We start from the raw sequence: 19,568 nt of genomic DNA on the forward strand, positions 1-19,568 counted from the left end.
ATTATGACATAATATATCTATCAATAAAAAGCAAAATCTCTGTATGCTTGTGAGTGTGTGTTATTTTGTATAATTTGTAAAGCATCAGGCAATGTCCAGCACGATAAAACTAAACAGCTGTGTCCACTTTGTTTCTCTCTCTCTCTCTATCTCTCTCTCTATCTCTCTCTCTCTCTCTCTCTCTGTGTGTGTGTGTGTGTCTGCCTGCCTGCCTGCCTGCCTGTCTGCATCAGCGCAGCACCGACTCACAAAAGAAAAAGAAAAAGAAAAAGACGAACGGACATTCCGTAGGCTAAATCAATGCATTTCTGTGATCGCACAATTAAGAAAACTAACGGGGAATAGCTTCCAGAAATGGAATTAAGTTGCGGATGAGGATGGATGCGGATATATAATTTGGATAATATAATTAATGCGGTTGGATAATGGGCGGATAATTAATTTGCGCGGATGGATTGGGATGACATCAAAAGCCTATCGCGCACCACCACCAGTAGTTCCTACAGTACGTGACCACAGGTCACGACCTACATTTGTCAATAGAGGAAGCAGGTAGACCAAAGGTCTACCAAGCAAAGAGGTTGTTGCTTTGTGGCAAAAAACTGATGTAAGAAATGCCTGGAATTTTAATGTTGTTCTTCAGCGTGTTCTGAGCTATATGAGAGAGCATATGACGTGAAATACCAAGTGATGCCAAGAGATCGTTACTGTAATATTTCCGTATGCCTCTTTTTATACATTTTTTCTATAGCTAAGTGTAACCCAGGGTTAAATGACTTAAGGATAAACGGAGAGAATAATTAAAACAATGTTCTACTCTGTAACAAATAAATAGGATATCAACATATTTACTAGTGACCTAAATATGTGCTGGAAAAACGAACCAACAAATAATTTAAACCCAGTGTCAACACAATAACTGAACTGGCATTTCAGGGGTTAAAATGATGGTGGTAACATGACATGGAGTGTGATTGGTGAGAGCAGCAGTCAATCTAAAAGGGGGCGTTTTGTAAGCCAATAAGAACATTGCTTGCTGTGAGTTGGCTGAGTTAGCCAATCAGGTGCTTTTCAGACCAGGAAGTGTAGAGACATGCTTCCTGGTTTTTGACTTTGCCTTCATGAGACAGAGGACAGGAGCTGTGGGATTGTCTGAGTGTAAATAATTCTTTTTGAAGTGATTAACGGATATTTTTGTTTGAGAAGTGACTTTAGTGAGCAGAACCAGAAGGTTTTATGAAGAAATAAGCCTTTAGAGAGAAACTAGCAAAAACGTTTTGTTTTGCTAGTAATTATTTCTACATTCCACTGCAGAGCAGCCCAGCAATGTTCTATGAGGCATCTCCCTTGGTAAGGCTCCATTTGACTAAATAGATCACTAAAAGTAATTTAATGGTGAACATGGTGTTATAGGAAATGACACTTTTGAAGCATGTGTTTACAATGATGGTTTCACTTTAATGAGGGGAACAGTAACCCAATAAGATACCTGTAGTTGATTATACCTTCAGTTTAATCACACATATGTCAATGTTGAGAACATGAATACAAAGGGATGATTTATATGGGTTTAAGATGGTGCTATTTTAGATAAGACTACTAATGAGTCTTCTGGCTTTGTTTTCAAGGCCGGGTTTTTTTGTTGTTTGGAATTGAACTGTTAGTTGGATCCTGGAATCGTCTGCAGCCTGTTCATCTTTCCTGGAGTCCTAAAGCAGCATGCAGACTGGCGAGCGGCCCTTGAGAGTCGACCTGTAACCTGAAAGAAGAGGAAAGAGTTAAAGTGTGCCTTTGTCTACAGTAGTGGTAGGACAAGTACTGTTGCCTGGTTCATTCCTACACACTGGGATAATCTAAACAAAAGTAACACAGCAGCAAGTGGTCCGCCGACCATACAAACCGAACAGAAGAACAAACTGAAGGATAAAAAGAGCGAGAAAACAAGAGAAAAGATTAATTGTAACTTGAGTGATTGTTGTTCAATTGAACAGTTTGCATTTTGTTCATTACTTGATTTTTGATTCATTAGTATTTGATCGAAAGATACAAACTTGGACTGTATATTTTGGGTTTATTATCGATTGTATTTTTCTTTACTCTTTATAGAGGTTGGTGTTTACATTTTGGTAATTTTCAAGAGGTTTCAAGTTGAGGAAGATTTTGAGTTAAAATAGGAGCCCTGGTTCCACAGACGGTTAACAACAATAATAGATTTCATTACATAGCTTTAAAATCTAGCAACAAATCACATTTAAAAAGAGACAAAAATAGGTCAACACAGAACATAAAAGTATAATAAAACAGATAAATAGCGGAAGCCTTTTGGAACCAGGGATATTACAACATAAAATAGAGGGTTATTAACCAAATACATTTTGGTCATTCAGGTATTTTATTTTATTTATTTTATTCTTTCTTTGGGTTGTTTAAACATTTTAGCAGTTGTTTCACTATTTTGCCTGCTACTAAATAAAACTAAAAGGTACAGAGAAACTAATAACAAAAGAAAAAAACATCTATCTCTTACCTTTGAAAGTTAGATCAGTCTCATTGTGCTTCATTCTGTTGTACAAACAGCAACCATCTCCCTCCACGAATCTAGAGTCTTCTGCTTATCTAGTCCACACATTCTTTGAGTGCCTGGTCTTTAATAACTGTATTATTGTCCAGACACGGGTTACATAAGCTTAATTTTCATATTCAAGACATGTTGATGGTACTTATACAGCGTTTTATTCACCAAAAATAGGTTCCGGGTGGCAGAGGACCACACCGTGGCGTAGCATGGTATAGTTCAGTGGTCCTCAACCTTTTCAGGCTGCTACCCCCAAAATAATCATATTTGAACTGGGCACCCTGATGAGCACTAAGAGTTGAGGCGTTACATTTTGTATAACACGGTTCTATTGTGAAAATAGCCGATTTACATGCTCACAACGCCTCACGTTGCGAGGCGTTGTGAGCATGTAGATCTGCTATTTTCACAATGTCTGCCTCTAATATTTGACAGTTTGGCCAATGTTTAATTTGTCATTTTAGAGGTATTAAAAAGGCCTTAATTGTCACTTTAGAAATGTGCATATACCCCATATACACTTAAACTTTATGTCGGTTTGTTTACTGTGGAATGAGAAAACAATGTTTCACATTAAGTTAATCATCTGGGGATCCCCCAAAATTATTTGGGGACCCCCCCTGGGGGTCCCGACCCACAGGTTGAGAACCACTGGTACTGTATTCAGCTGCTTCCCATCTCCCAGCTGCACTATATTTGTCCTCTGGTGGATTACGTTATCCAATGAATCATCACGGGGGAAACTGCGGTAGACTGGCTGTACTGTATAACAATGATGGATCATCCAGTCCCATTACGCTCCTTTCCATTCCTTCACTTGTTCAGTCATTTATATTACACTCCCAAACCGGCTGATTCCATTGTTTCACTCAATAAGGGAAGGAGAGAGACCGCAGGGGAAGCAGTTTCCCTGTCAGGGAAAAACAACCTGGCAGGTTGAGAGCTACAGTATACTGTTTATACTGTACATGGTACACGGTACAACTTTAAAGGATCTACTGTATATTGTTACCTTTCAGTCCAAACGTTCCCGAGATAGAGGGCTGCTCTCCCGTGAACTTCTTGGGGGTCTTCTGTTTCCGTCCTGGCTCAAAAAAGACAACGCAGAGTTATGGTCAAACTCACCGGTGGTGTAAAGTAACTTGAGTACATTTACTCAAGTACTGTGCTTAAATGAAGCAATAAGCCACAAGAGGCATGTGGTTACCTGGTATTTTATAACGGCTGAGAGGCAACCCTCTCAGCCCAACCCTCCAACCCTCTCAGCCAAAGTACCTGCCCCCCTCCTTGTTTTCACTCTACACCAAATCACATGATGCCATGGCATGCAGAATCTGTGCCTGCTAGTGGTTGATGTGGTTTAATCTTACTGTGCCTCATTCTCTCTGGATCCTCCTCGTCGTGGAAGGGCGGCGGGAGGCTGCCCCCCTCGCTCTCGCTACCCCCGGCGTCGGACGAGGTGCTCTGGTGGGAGTGGGAGGTGTGGGACGGGGACTGGGCAGGCTGTTGTTGGTGGTGGTGATGGTGAGACTGCTGAAGGCTACTGGGTTGTTGCTGCTGCTGCTGCTGTGGCGGCTGGCTATGGCTGTGGCTGTGGCTGTGTTGCTGTCTCCTGTCGCTCCTGGCTAGCTCGCCGTTCTGCGACGGCGTGGACACCTCGTGAGTCTTCTTCACTTTGAAGAACACCGGCGAGGGAGGGCTGTTCTCCATTGGCCTGGGGGGGGAGGCAATGATTTTAACGGAAAAGAAATACAACAATAAGTTGAGATATGGCTCGACAGCAACGTCATGCGTGTTGTTGCGAATGGCAACTAAAGTATGTTGTTGCAACTTAAGAGATAACACTTGATTGGAACCCTCTCGTCCACACCCCACCAGACTGGTCCCCCGGTGAAGACGTCCTCTGAACAGATTTTCAAAGGTAAGGGGATGTATAGAGTTGTGATTGTGAATTAACTAATTGATTGCACCGCAATTCGAGTTTCCCACGTTTAGATTAATTAGATTTGATTAAAAACAATCCAAAATCGGATCGCCGATCATAAGTGCCCCTAAGATAGTGCTTCCGATTTGGACCGGAAACGAAGCCGGATCTGCATTTTTTGGGGTCGAAACAACCCGCCACTTCCTGTCTCTGTTTACTTCCTATGTAAACAGAGCCAGCTAACATCGCCGCAACACAGTGCCGAAATGCCCCAGACATAGTGCTTCCGGTCTGGGACGGATACAGACCCATTCTCCATAGACTTCCATGTTAAACCATGGAAGAAACAGCCCTTTTCTCTGTTTCACCTTCCTGCCAGTCCCCACTCTATGATATTGTGTAAATCGCTAGCTTGTACTGTAGCTCTGGGCTGGTAGCACTTACAGTAGGAAGCTCAATTTGTTTCACTGCTCATGGATTACTTACAGCTTGCACGATTGCGCGACACTTCACAAGCACATTAAAAGGTAAGAAATATAAAATAGCGTGGCAATATAACCAGAAAGTCTTTTTTTAATCGAGGCAATCAATGAGTTAACACTGCAGCTATAAACCCAGGTCACCTCTTCTTGGCGTTGGCCTTGACGTTGGGGGTCTTGTGCAGCTTGGGGTGCTGCTGCTGCTCTTTGGGCTCCGTGCCCACCCTGGGGTGCTGCTCTTTGGGCTCGGTGCCCACGCGGTCCGGATGGTTCCACAGCTTGTGCTTCTGCAGGCGCACCTTGGTGGCAAACACCGCCTCGCAGTAGGGGCAGCCATGACTCAGCTTCTCTGCCAGCGTAGCCTGATATGGACATGATGGGGGGTTGGGGGGGTAGCATAACAATAACCAGGTTGGTCACTAGGGATGGGATGATATGAACATTTCATGTCACGATCATTGTGACCAAAAGAAATTTGCGATTTACGATATTATCGCGATAGTCGAAATATCCCCCAATATCCATTATCCTGGGGGGTGGAACATTTGCCAAAAAATAGCAGATCTACAAGCTCACACCACTTGTAGATCACAACGCGTCGCGTTACGACGCGTTGTGAGCTTGTATATCGGCTATATTTTGGCAAAAAGATTTGGTAGAGAGTGGGGAAAAAAAGACTGTATAAAGTATGTTATTTCCAGGTCAGTTTTACCAATTATAGAGGGTTTAAATGGTACCGGATATGCAGCTCGGCAAATAAAAGTTGAATTGATCCCAGTGCATGACGGAGGATAAATTCAATCAATTTATATCTCCACGATACGATTATTGTGAGTGTTTCTTATCACGATGAATTCTTATCACGATGATAGTCCCAATAGGGATGGCATCCCTATTGGTCACAAACACAAAGAAAAGGTAATAAACAGGTGTATTATTTAGTGGTTAAGTGCTGTACATAAATATTAGTGTTTTTGGCAGGTGTCAAACCCCACCTGGCAAGGTCGAATGTTACCCTTTTAATTATGAAAAGACTTCTTGTTATTGTCACCAACTATTATAAATTGATGTTCACATTAATTTCCTCCCCATCCCCTCCCCTACCGCTATAATAACAATGCGGGAAAGATAATTAAAATAGTTTTTGTAATATACTGTGCTAATTTGACCAAATTACTTCTGTAGTTCATTGCCAATATTTAGGTCTACTGAGGTTTGTGTGTGTGTGTGTGTGTGTGTGTGTGTGTGTATGTGTGTGTGTGTGTGTGTGTGTGTGTGTGTGTGTGTGTGTGTGTGTGTGCGCGCACGCGCGCGCGTTTGTGAGTGTGTGTGTGTGTGTGTGTGTGTGTGTGTGTGTGTGTGTGTGTGTGTGTGTGTGTGTGTGTGTGTGTGTGTGTGTGTGTGTGTGTGTGTGTGTGTGTGTGTGTGTGTGTGTGTGTGTGTGTGTGTGTGTGTGTGTGTGTGTGTGTGTGTGTACCTGTTTTTACTATACTTGTGAGCACCAAATGTCCCAACAAGTTCACATGAGAAATGGTTGTTTCATGTTTAGGCTTTCAAGTAAAACTTGACAGCAAGGAAAATACTCGGTTTGGGGTTAATTTCACATCGGCTTGTGCTATTTTCGGTGCACGATACAGACAAACAAGTAAGTAAAAATTAGGGTTAACATTTGAGGGGACATCCCGAGCACGGTCTCTGTCACAGGAGACCGACCACAGTACCAACAGAGTCTGCCATATTTTCAAAAATAGTTGGTCTTTCTTGATAATTGAGTACCGAATTCTCTCCATATGGAGCACGTTGCCCAAGTCTCTGAGCCATTGCTGAAATGAAGGGCTAGATTCAGATTTCCATTGTTGCAGTATTAGAAGTTTAGCCAACAGTGTGCACAAGGAGATCGCTCGACCTTCAGACGAATTAATAGAATGATTAAATGTAACTGATCCAAACGTAGGCCCCTCAAGTGCCTGAGAACAGTCTGGGTTATATTTTCCTCAATAGCACTTTCGGTTATTATCTAATGTTTGCTGTCCTTGATGCTGTCAACAATTTCTTTTTTTGGTTGATTTGTTGTATATTCTTTTTGGGTGGGAGGGTTTCAGTTTTTTTTTCCCCCTTGTCTGTTATTGTCTTACTGTATGTTTGTCCTTTTTCTTCTTATTCAAAAGGGTAAACTGATTCATTGTCCTTTGACTACTGTAATCTGCAAGATACCCCCAATAAAACTATGTAAACAAAAAGTTTATGGTTAACATGTTGATGTCCTCAACAAGTATAGCAATACAAGCGTGTGTGTTTGGGGGAGAGAGAGAGAGAGAGAGAGAGAGAGAGTAGAAGTAGTTGCAGGCCATTGGCTCTCACCCCTTGGCAGCGCTGGTAGTGGTACTTCACACCATAGATGCTTGGGAATTCTAACCAGCAGCCCGAACTGGGACACTTTACCCTGGAGCGCCGCTTAAACTCCTCCTTCCACTGGGCTATCATATGGGCCTGCCCGTATAGAAACACCAGCAACATGTCAACATGAGGGCCGGGTGTCAGGCCTGTATGTATGTAGACCAGGGTTCCCCAATTAGTTTTCCCCAAGGGCCGAATTATGTCTGGGGTACCAAGCTGAGGGCCACAACATTGCAGGGGGCGACGGCGGCGCTCCTGCTACTCCAGCGACTGACTGCGACAGTTCAGATATCGTCGTTGTCGGGTGAAAATCTTGTATGTCCAAAACCATTCGTTTTGCATTCATCATTTTAAAAATTATTTAAACTAGTGAAAACAGCCGATCTACAAGCACACAACGCGTGTGCTTGTAGATCGTCTGTTTTCACTACTTTTGTGCGACGGCCTTGTATGATTTGCGAAAGAACGTACAAATTTGGAGATACGAGATTTCCACTCGACAATGACGATATACTAGTGTTGTTGCTGCTCTTATACCACTATTATTGCCGGGGTTTGTGTGGGCCAGACAGTAGCCCCCCGCGGGCCGCAAATGGCCCACGGGCCGCCTATTGGGGAACCCTGATGTAGACTGTTGGTTCACACAATTTAAAGGTCTTATGACATCAGTTTTTTTATTTTATTTTTATTCTTAGCCTTTTTTTTTTTCATGTTTTCTGACATCAATTACACCAAAAAGAACCCTGACCTTTCAACATTCAGTGGTTTTTCTGAAATCTGTAGTTTTTGGAATAATTAGGCTCAGAAAGGTGAGTTCATTTGTCTCTGGTTGTAAACATCATCATCCAGGGGAGGCTGTGGTTGTAGGGTGCATCACCTTTGCTGTTACTTTACATTGTGTTTGCATCGGTCCAATGCACCATTTAACATTAATCACTTAAGTTTGATTCACCCTCCCCTACAACCACACCCTCCCCTGGATGATGATGATGCGTACGTCCAGAGACAAAATAGCTCACCTTTCTGAGCCTAATTATTCAAAAAAACTACAGATTACAGACAAACCACTGAATGTTGAACGTTCAGTTTTCTTTTGGTGTAATTGAGGTCAGGAAACATGAAAACCTCAAAATAAAAAATAATAAAATTTGATGTCATAAGAAATTGTCGCTGTCAGACAGAACCTCTAAAGCAAGGGTCTTCAACGTTTTCAGGCCAAGGACCCCTTAGTTGAGAGAGAGATGAAGCAGGGACCACCACAACCTTGTCATAGATTCCATATAGTTTCATTGTTTGACAGCACAGTCGTGTATTTTGGATTCATGTCCGTTTGTGTTTTCAGATATTTAACCACTTGAACCGCCAATACTTAATAAACTTGACTTTTCGCTCTGTACTTAGTCTGCTCTTTTTCCCTACACCAAACCTCTTTTCCGAAAATAGACGATCTACAAGCACACAACGCCTCGCAGAGCGAGGCATTGTGAGCTTGTAGATCGTATATTTTTGGCTAAAGTTCTCAGAATATGGACGCTAGGGTTCAAATGGTTCATAAAAAAAAGTTTCTATCACACAAAGATTCGGAGGAACCCCTGTAGTAACTCTGAGGACCCCCTATGGGTCCCGGACCCCCTGTTGAAGACCCTCGCTCTAAAGGTAGCTCTCCACAAACAAAACAGACCACTACAGATTACTACAGACTGGCAGTGGAATGAAGTTGTGAGAACAGCAGATGTGATTCGTTGGAAAGTGTGACAAAAAGGTTGCAGAATACACCAGAGAGCAGACACTGACAGACGGCTGCTACTGTATGGAGCTAAAAATAGCCTATACTGTATGGCTTGGTGTCTTTTTCAACAACAAGCCCGCTGCTATCCGACAGTCGAAAGCTTGTTCGGCTTTCGATGCTTCTCTACAACTTGCAAATGGGGAAAAAAAGATCTTGTGTTTCAGTGGATTCAATGTCATTATTATTTGGTCAATAAGCTCTGGTTCATAATTTATTTCTTTTAAAACACACACACGGGGTGCCCACTGGCCTACTGATCCAGGCGCATACCACTTAGGCATTGCCACATACAGTTGTGCTCGAAATTATTCAACCTCCTCTGACAAATTTGTTTTTTAGTGTAGCCACTGTTCCTTTGACTTTGCAATTGTTTTATATCCTTTTCCTTTTTTTGAACTAAGCAATAATCTCTTCTCTGAACTTTTCTGACCATTCCTTAGTCTGAGCTGAGCCATGTTAATCACAGTCATTAAGTCAACAAACTTCTAGTCAGGCCAGATTTGCACATCTGATGCAACCATTTAAGCCCTTGATTAGTCGATTGCCGTTGATTACAGATGTTTTCAACTCTTAATGTTTTCATTAAGAGTTGAATAATTGAAAGTGAAAGTGGCGTTGAAAGTGACATTTCTTAAAATTAAATTCATCATGCCTGTTGCTAAGGTATGGCAACATGTCTGGTGTCTTGCACGTGCGCCTTTGCGCGTGTGCAAGACACCAGTCATGTTGCCATATTACTTTAGCTTTTGCTGAACTGACGCCACTGCTGTACACAGAAGCACTGAAACATGTCTTCCTCCCCCCTCCACTTCCATTTCATCACTGTAGTCGTGTAAACTTGTCCTATACTGTAAACAACTACAACTACAAATTAGTCCAAGCATATCTAGGTTGCTGCTAAGCACAAAAGGGAAATATATTCTCGTGAACGGAAATGACAAACGACGACAACAACAACTCCCTTCGCTGGGCTCTCAGTGGGGCGTATACAGTGTAGTACAGTTAGTTACAGACACTCTATATAGCGCTGGAAGATTGTGGAATAATTGTCTGACTCCAGAGACAATACCAAGGGTGTGTGCTGTGTGTACACGACAACACTGCAGAGCTGCCAGGCCTTTTGTATTGACAAACTGAAAACGCTCAAGTGAAGTAAAATGTACCTCTAAATGTTACTTAACCACTGAAACCCCGGCATCCAGATTGTGGGGAAAGCCGGAAACAGACAGCCGGAAACAGAAAGTAGTACTTGTGCGCTCTGATGGCGCAAGTAAAGACACTAGTGGGATTGAAATGGTTCAAGTAACATTACTTGTGAAGTAGGGGTCTTCAACGTTTTCAGGCCAATGACCCCTTAGTTGAGAGATTGATGAAGCAGGGACCCCCACAACCTGTTCATAGATTCCGTATAGTTTCATCATTTGACAGCACAATCACCAGTGTATTTTGGATTCACGTCAGTTTGTGTTTCCAGATATTTAACCACTTGAACCGTCAATACTTAATAAACTTGACTTTTCACTCTGTACTTAGTCTGCTCTTTTTCCCCTCTACACCAAAGCTCTTTGCCGAAAACAGACGATCTACAAGCTCACAACGCCTCGCCCTTGTGAGCTTGTAGATCCGCTATTTTTGGCAAAGGTTCTCAGAATATGGACGCCAGGGTTCAAGTGGTTCATAAAAAAAAAGGGGGGGGGGGGGAAGTTTCTATCACACAAAGATTTGGAGGACCCCCTGTAGTAACTTTGAGGACCCCCTCCTATGGGTCCCGGACCCCCTGTTGAAGACCCCTGTTGTAAAGGAAATGTAACGTACATGCTTTGCTTTGGATGCAAACAAGACATAAAGCCACCAGACTCACAGGGATGCTTCGGAGCTCCTGAACCTCTGCCTTGGGGCGGCCTTTCCTCTTCCCTTCAGCTGCCTCGCCACACACAGGACCTGACACACAAAGAGAGAGAGAGTGGGAGAGGTTTTAGGTTCAATGTTTCAAAGTAAAAACCTTTTTATGAGTAGATAAAAGAAGTAGAAGCGCTGCGTGGATCCGTGAGTGATAAAAAGAACTGTTAACTTTGGAAAGGGTATATTAATTTAGGACAACAGATCTAGTTCCATTTCGTTGTAAAGGTACCACAGTGTGATGATGAGGTGGGGAACTTAGAAAGGATCCAAGGCAGCTCTGTCCAGTTTCAATGTAGAAAAGGTTTATTCGGGATCAAGTACCAAAAATAGCCGACCTCCAAGCAAACAACGCATCGCAGCGCGGTGTGAACTTGGAGGTCTGCTATTTTCGATATTTTCACCAAAAGGCCTTTTAGAAATGTCAGCCCCTGCCTCTCTAACATTCTCTGCACGTCCCTGGTTTAGGATATCGGTGCCAATCTGTCTCCAGAGATTATCTGCCTTCAGACAGTACCTGGCAGCAGCATACAGCAGAGTAATCATAGCAATTAAAGGAAAGAAAGACAGAGTAAAATAGAGAGAGACAAAGAGAGAGAGACAGAAAGAGAGACAAAGAGAGAGAGAGATACAAAGAGAGACACACAAAGAGAGGAGCAAGAGAACAGAGAAAAGGAAGGGTGGAAGAGGGACAGAACGATAGAACGCGTAGAGAGAGAGAGAGAGTGTAGAGAGGGAGAGGGAGAGATGAGAGAGACATTTCTAGGTTAGCTCCCATTACATCACTGCCTCGTGTTTACAGGATAAAGACTATTCACTACAATAGGCCGGTGTCGTCACCGCGCCGATGCCTTACACCGCACCGTAACATCCTGAGTGCTAATTTTACAGCCAACCCTCTTACTGTGGTCCCATCCGTTTCTGTACACTCTCTCTCTCTCTCTGGGGTGAATTAACCTATTTGGACCTGAAATATCTAAAAAAAACTTCTTCTAAATCCTAATTGTTTTCTGAAAAAAAAGCTTTTTTAATGTCAAGGTCAAGGACCCCCATTTCAACCCAGAAGTAAAGATTTGTGTTCAAAATGCTTGCTTTAAAAGGATACATTGATTGATTGATTGATTTATTGATTGACTGATTGATTGATTGAATATTTTATTAGACAAAAGTGGAGAACAGAACAAGTATAGTCAATACATTAAAAGAATGTAGTACAGTATAAGTACAACAACACCCTGCCTAAAAGGAACATCCCAAATAAGTCCTTTTATGGTCTTTTTTACGTTGGAACTGGAAGTCCTTGGTATTCAACTCATGGATATAACATATTCATTCATTCATTCATTCAACATATACATATTCAATGCATATGAGCTTGTAGATCTGCTATTTTTGAATAGCCAAAAGTTTAGAAAAATAATGGTTAAAGTGGTTAACGTGTAACACAGATAGCGTCTCCCGGTCTCAGTGAATTAAGGTGCTCAGGATTTTCACAGCATAAAGCGCCCAAAGCCAAGCTGAACAGAAGCTGCTTTTTTGGAAGGGGTCCAGCTGTGTCCTAGATAATTCCAGGTACCCCCCCCCCCTCCCCCCCACCACCAACGCCTCGGCACACAACGAAAGCATTACTCATCACATTGGAGACTGCGAGGAGGATGGCTTTTCAAGGACCCAGTGTCCCCTTATCCTCACGATAGATCCGGTTGCACCACGCCACACATTCGACCTGATAATATACGAGGACGTTAGTCGTAATGGCTTCGGTTCATAGCGGAGAGAAGAAAAAGGCCTGAATGGTTCGGAATGAATGAGAGTTTTTAAGTGTGCGGCCGAGATAGATAGATAGATTAGATAGATTAGATATCTTTATTGTCCCAAGGGGGAAAATCAGTTGCCCAGAGGCAGCACAGCAGTTTTAAGGTTACAGGTTACAGAGAAGTAAGAAAAGAAAAAAGTACTGTTTACTGTCAATATTCCAGGATGACCTCCCACTTGGGTAATGACGCCCCCTGGCGATCATTCAGAGAAACTACTTCAGCTCCCGTACTAACGTAGGTAGGAAGGGCCTGTCACTCAAACCGGAGTGACCCGCCTCCAGGCTATATAAGCCCCCGGAGGCGGAAGTAACATCCTCTTTTCACTCTCTGCGATATCACATTCAGATAAGTTGAAACTCAGCCTTTGTATTATTATTCTTCGCGCATTAGCCTAAAGCGGTGGCATTAGGAGTCGCCCACTGGCGAGTGTTGAATTAACCCGTACTTAAGAATACTTATTCTTGTTCCGTCCTAAATCGACGGTTATTTCCTTTTATAACAAAGGATTATTACTGCTTGTTCAGGCCTCCGCCGAAGCAAGCGTGGCATAGCATTAGCCGTTAGCTTGTTAGCTCGTCTGCTATTGTTAACGTTAGCTACACTGCTCACCGCTTGTTCAGGCCCTGCCCGAATCAAGCGTGGCCTAGCCTTAGCCGTTAGCTTGTTAGCTCGTCTGCTTCTGGTTAACTCTATCTACAGTGCTTCGCCATGGATCCTCTGGCCTTCCTGCCGAGGCAATGTCCAGGCTGTCCAGGACTCATCGACGGACAGGATCTTCACCATCTCTGTGTCGGCTGCATGGGCGTTGCACACGCCTTCTCTGCACTGAGTCCTCAGGGGAGAGCAGGACCTTTCTGTGACTGCTGCGTGGCCTACGACCACGATGTACTGATACACCGGTTCTTCCTAGCCAGGGCAGGCCTCGGGGCCTGCGCTCCACCAGGTGGGTCCACTGCTCTCAACCCCACAGCCCAGTCTTTCCTTCCCCAGGCGGCCCGCACCGTTGGTCAAGGTGCGGCGCTGCCTTCCGGAGATCCGCTTGACAACCAGCGCGCCATTCCAAGTCAAGATGGCGCCGTGCTACATGAGACACCGCCTGCCGCGCAACCGACCGCAGCTAGCTCCACTGTCACTGGAGCTGGCGGGTCTGGTGAAGTCGCCGCTAAGAAGGCGACCAAGAAGGCTAACACCCAGACGAAATCTCCGGTAGCCTTTTCCCCTTCGGGCGCGGTGCCCAAAAAGAAACGCTTGGATGTGACCGTCGGGGACGTCCCCCTCGACGTGAGCATCACCAAAACAGTCCAGACCTTCAGGCGAGAGTCGGACCTGAGCTCCGGTCAGAGCGAGGGTTCTGGTTCTGAATACTCTGGATACACGGCCGAGGAGGAGGAGGACTCCGTCGAGGACGAGGGTTCTCGACTCACGGTCACTGTGAAAGGTAATGCCCCTGCGGCTCCAGCACGTCAACTGGACGCCGCAGGGAGCTCCCAGGCCTCCTCAGGCACCACTGCCCCTCCACCCGCCAGTCAAGCGAGTGAAGCGGGAGCAGAGGACGTCGATTCTGCAGCAGAAATGCTGGATCATCTCACAGTCTACATGAGAGCTCTGGCCAGAGTTGGAGAGGAGTTGCCACCTCCTCTCCCCTCTGAAGAGGCAGAGGATGATGATGAAATGCCCGGGCAGGAGCCTTCGGTTCCCGCCCCGTATGTCCTCTCCAGGCTGCCGCTGGTGAAAGGTTTCACCAAGGCCCTCCATTCCTCATGGAAGACACATAAAGACCCCAGGAAGCTGCCTTTCTCTGTGCTGGATTTGGTGGGCGGTGCGGAGGCAGGCATGTCCACCTGCCCTAACCTGGACCACCTGTTGGCACAATCTTTTCTGAGTTCCGTCAGACCCCAGTACAAAGATGTAGGCACGGCTAAAAACGGGCCGTTTGTTGGCCCCGTCGGCACCAACCCGCCGGGGTTCACTGTCCTGGAGGACAAGCTGCAGTCGGACAGGGCTCGTAACGCCTACCGGTCCGCTGCTCTGGCCGCTAAGGACCTAAATCTGATCCAGCTCTTGCTCGCTTCCACCAAGGACCTGGTCAAAGGTCTGCCCACGGGGGAGCACACAGCTGAACTGAACACTCTATTTGACATCATGCTGAAGGTCAATTGGCATGCGGTTAAGTGGATGGGCAGGTCCATGGACTACAACCTCCAGTCTGAGAGAGCCCGCTGGCTCGACTATGTCGACCTCGAGCCTAAGAGGGACGTGGGCGAGAAGCCTCTAGGTCCTCGCGGGGAGATGTACAAGTCTCTCATAAATATGGAGAACAGTCCCACCACCCTCATGGGTGGGGGCTTGGAGCTGCTGCAGGGTAGAGTTACCTTCTTCAAGGCGGCTAAGGACATCGTCGAGTCCACCACAGTGCCACAGGATGAACCGCAGCAAGCTAGGAGGACGTCCCGCTCCTCCCGCGCCAAGGAAAGGGGCCGCTCTGCTTCTTTTAAGAAGCACTCGTCTTCCTCCAGGGGAGCCTCTGCAGCCAGGGCGCCTGACAGGCCCCGCACCAAGGCTGTAGTTCCCGAGCGCGCTCAGCCGCGCCGCCCGTCCAAGGATGGCAGGCAGCAGTCTTCATACCGCGGTGGCCGCGGTAGGGGACAGCGCAAATGACACTCTGAAGAGGGGAATTGTGCTGGGGCGGGGGTCCGAGGTGTCTCTCGGTCCCCCTCCCCCCAAACGAGGGCGTTTTTCGGTACCCCGTGTCGGGGAAATGAAAATGTTAATTTTGATGCCTCCTGTGTCGGCAATAAACATGTTGAAAGAACAAAGTCTGTCTCTGTCCAACTCTCTCGCACTAGCACAGACGACCCCATCGTGCATGCCTCCTGTAGTAATGATGAAGTCCTGTCAGGACTCGATAATCAATCACAGGTTTTATCAGAAACCAGTAATGTTAATGTCAAACAATTATGTGGTTCCTCAAGCGCGCGAGTGGGATATCCCTCGCGTCGACAACATGAATCCTTTATGCATGCCTCCTGTAAGAATGATGGAGTCCCGTCAGGACTCTTTAATCAGTCAGAGGTTTTATCAACAACCAGTAATGTTAACGTCAAACAATTATATGGTTCCTCATGCGCGCGAGTGGATTTTCCCTCGCGTGAGCGATGCTATGAATTTAACCTTGAGTCAGAAATTCTGTCGGCCTACTATGAGCCCGGGTCAAGGGACAAGCATAAAGGCCTTAGAGCAGGTATTAAACGTAAAAGTTCCTCTCCTGTCAGGGGAGAATGCTTTAGTTGTGGGCGAGTCTGTTTATCAGTCGAATCGCTTTGCTCTTCCTGTCGCTCTATCGAGCCAAAACCGAACGCTTCCGGTTTCACCGGATACGGATTCGCTAGCTCCCCGCTTCCGGTCCGGCCGCAAAAGAGCTCCGCTAGTCAAGCGGTACAATCGGAAGGTGTTCCCACCTTGCGGCCTATTGAACCCCTGCGCTCCGCATCCGGGTGTTCCGGATACGGATACGCAGGTTCCCCACTTCCGGTCCCGCCGCAAAATAGCTCCGCTAGTCAAGCGGTACAACCAGAAGGTGTTTCCGCCATGCGGCCTATTGAACCCTTGCGCTCCGCATCCGGTCGTTCCGGATACGGATACGCAGGTTCCCCACTTCCGGTCCGGCCGCCAAAAAGCTCCGCCGTCACGGAAGCACAGTGGTGGGGTTTCTCTCGCTCAAAACACGCTAGCACGCTGTGCGCGCCAGTGGAAGTTATGCAACCCGAGCCATTGGGTATTTCGAACGATAACCAGGGGTTACAGGTTACAGTTCGCAGACATACCCCCGCTTTCGAGCAGGGTTATTCATACCAGAGCACGTGGTTTAAAAGCAAGTCTTTTGAGAGAAGAGATCAGCTCATTGCTAAGCAAGGGTGCTATAGTGGAGCTGGACAGGACCCAATCCCGCATGGGATTTTGGAGCCGTTATTTCCTGGTGCCCAAAAAGGGGGGGGGGCTACGTCCCATCCTGGACCTAAAGGCACTAAACGTGTACCTGAAGAAGTACGTTTTCAGGATGCTAACAGTACCCACCATGTTACGGTCGGTCAGGCAAGGGGATTTCCACTGTTCAGTGGATCTGAAGGATGCTTATCAGCACGTCCAGATTTATCCCCCACACAGGAAATTCCTTCGGTTCGCCTTCGAGGGTCGCCTGTACGAGTATACAGTACTCCCTTTCGGTCTGTCACTGAGCCCGAGGGTTTTCGTGAAAGTGACCGAAGCAGCCATCGCCCCGCTGAGACGGCAGGGCGTCAGGTTGGCGACGTACATCGACGATTGGATGATTTCAGCGAGCTCCGCCCACGAAGTGGCGCGTCACACACAAGTGGTTTTGGCTCACCTGAAGGCCTTAGGTTTCATAGTCAACCACGGCAAGAGCATGCTGACTACAGCAAGTCGTCTTACATTCATTGGGGTCCTTCTGGACTCATCCGACATGTCGGCCCGTCTCTCAGAGGAGAGGGTGGACAGGTTTCGGGAATGTCTCGACTCCTTTCAAGTGGGCCAGGAGGTCACTTACAGGAGTTGCATGGTACTGACGGGAATGATGGCTTCCGCAGTACATCTGTTGCGTTTGGGCAGGTTTCATATGAGACCTTTTCAAAGATGGATGTTATCCCTCGGGATCCCGCCCTCCTTGAAGTACAAGAAGGTTACGGTTTCCCCTTCCTGCGCGATCGCCCTGTCTCCGTGGCTGGTGGAGGGGTTCCTCACCAGCGGAGTCTCGATTGGCGAGGTGGTTTCCCACAAGTCGATCACGACAGACGCCAGTCTCAGTGGATGGGGAGCCACTTTCGAGGGGCGCACAGCGCAGGGGCTTTGGCCTCTGGAGATGAGGGGTCGTCACATCAACTATTTGGAGTTGATGGCTATACTCCTGGCGCTCAAGCATTTCGAGCCTTGGATTTTGCATTGTCACGTCCTGGTCAGGACAGACAATACGACGGCCATGTTTTATGTCAACAAACAGGGGGGCCTGTCGTCGTTGCCACTGGACCGTCTGGCTCGAGAATTGACGGTTTGGTGCTTGTCGCGCCTCAAGTCGATCAGGGCCTCACACGTCCCAGGTCTCCTCAACAGCGGAGCAGATCTCCTGTCCAGGGGAGGTCCTCGCTACGAGGATTGGTCTCTCCACCCCAGGGTGGTGAGCCAGATTTTTCGCAAGTTTGGTCAGCCAGTGGCGGACCTGTTTGCGTCAGCGGAGAATACGAAGTGTCCGTTGTTCTTCGCGGTGAAGGGCAGTCCTCCCTTGGGGTTGGACGCCTTAGCGCACACGTGGCCGAGAGGTCTACTGTACGCGTTTCCCCCCTTCGACTTAATCCGACCCACTCTGGAGAGAGTCAGGAGGTTCGGTCTGGAGATGCTCCTGGTGGCTCCCTACAAGGGCACGGGGAGATCGGCGATCGCCCCTCTCCTTTGCGAACCGGGTTGGCAGCTGCCTCAGTGCAGGGACCTGTTGAGTCAGGCCAGGGGGGAGATCTTCCACCAAGGCCTGCAGGTCCTAGACCTGTGGGTTTGGCACGTGAAAGGTTAAACCTGCTGGCAGCCGGTTTTTCTTCTGAAGTGGTTGATACCATTCAGAGTGCTAAGGCGCCCTCTACGAGGGCGTCTTATGATGGAAGGTGGAATGCCTTTGAGGACTGGTGCGAGTCGCGTGTTCCACCTGTGGTGGCTCATGTGGCGTCAGCCCAGGAAATTCTGGAATTTATGCAGAACCGCTTGAGAAGTGGTCTAGCATTTTCTACCCTTAGGGGGTATTTGGCGGCTATTAATGCCTGTCACCTGGGGGTGGCGGGCAAGGCACCTTCTAAAGTCCCGGAGGTCATCAAGTTCATGCAAGGAGTTGAACGTTTGAGGCCGGTGACTAGGTCTTTGTTCCCAGTTTGGGATCTGCAGGTGGTTCTAGGGGGCCTATGTCGGGCTCCCTTTGAGCCGCTTGTAGGGATGCCTTTGAAACTTTTGAGTTTCAAGACGGCTCTTTTGCTGGCTTTGGCCACGGCTAAAAGAGTTGGTGACCTGCAAGCTCTCTCGGTGTCTGCGGAGTGCATGCAGTTTATGAACAATGATCTCAAGGTGTTGCTCAAGCCTCATCTTAAGTTTGTTCCTAAGAACATGGTGGTCCCTAAGGAGCCTGTTGTTCTTCTGGCTTTTCATCCTCCTCCGTTTGTCTCGGCGGAGGATGAGCGGCTGAATTGCCTTTGTCCTGTCAGGGCATTGAAGGCCTACTGTGACAGGACTGCTGGTTCTAGAGCTTCTTCTCAGCTCTTTGTAGAAATGGGCAATGTTCTTGTCAGAAAGCCGGTGTCTAGACCCACTCTTTCGAGGTGGATTGTGGATGCTATTAGGCTGGCTTACTCTAGTGCGGGTGTGGAAGTGCCGGCGGCACTTAAAGCCCATAGCACTAGAGGTGTGGCTACTTCGTGGGCACTGGCAAAGGGAGTCTCCGTTCAGGAGATTTGTGTTTCGGCGAATTGGTCTTCGCCTTCTACCTTTGCAGCCTACTATCACCTGGATATCGAATCCTCTTCGCTAGCGCATTCGGTTCTGGGTGCAGTTGCCTCCTCTACGTCATAGAGGAGTCGGATCTTCCCCTCCCACAGGTGGGCATGTAGCCACCTGGGGTATTTTGGGGGGGACCCTGTGT

The 19,568-nt window shown here is 46.9% G+C and overlaps 1 protein-coding gene across 2 annotated transcripts in view; it reads right to left on the reverse strand.

Moving 5' to 3' along the window:
• The window catches only part of znf512b (zinc finger protein 512B), a 123,958-nt gene that overhangs the window by 45,850 nt on the left and 58,540 nt on the right, over positions 1-19,568 (reverse strand). Inside the window, exons 3-7 of one of the 2 annotated variants that reach the window (XM_080734241.1) lie at positions 11,026-11,105; positions 7,340-7,468; positions 5,123-5,340; positions 3,946-4,289; positions 3,588-3,659 (exon numbers count right to left, since the gene is read on the reverse strand). In XM_080734241.1, the coding sequence (XP_080590367.1) occupies positions 3,588-3,659; positions 3,946-4,289; positions 5,123-5,340; positions 7,340-7,468; positions 11,026-11,105 (843 nt within the window). The remainder of the gene's footprint in view (positions 1-3,587; positions 3,660-3,945; positions 4,290-5,122; positions 5,341-7,339; positions 7,469-11,025; positions 11,106-19,568) is intronic. The other variant, XM_080734242.1, reaches the window with a different exon arrangement.

Source organism: Nannobrachium achirus, assembly GCF_963921795.1.
Source record: "Nannobrachium achirus genome assembly, chromosome: 9".
NCBI lineage: Eukaryota > Metazoa > Chordata > Actinopteri > Myctophiformes > Myctophidae > Nannobrachium > Nannobrachium achirus.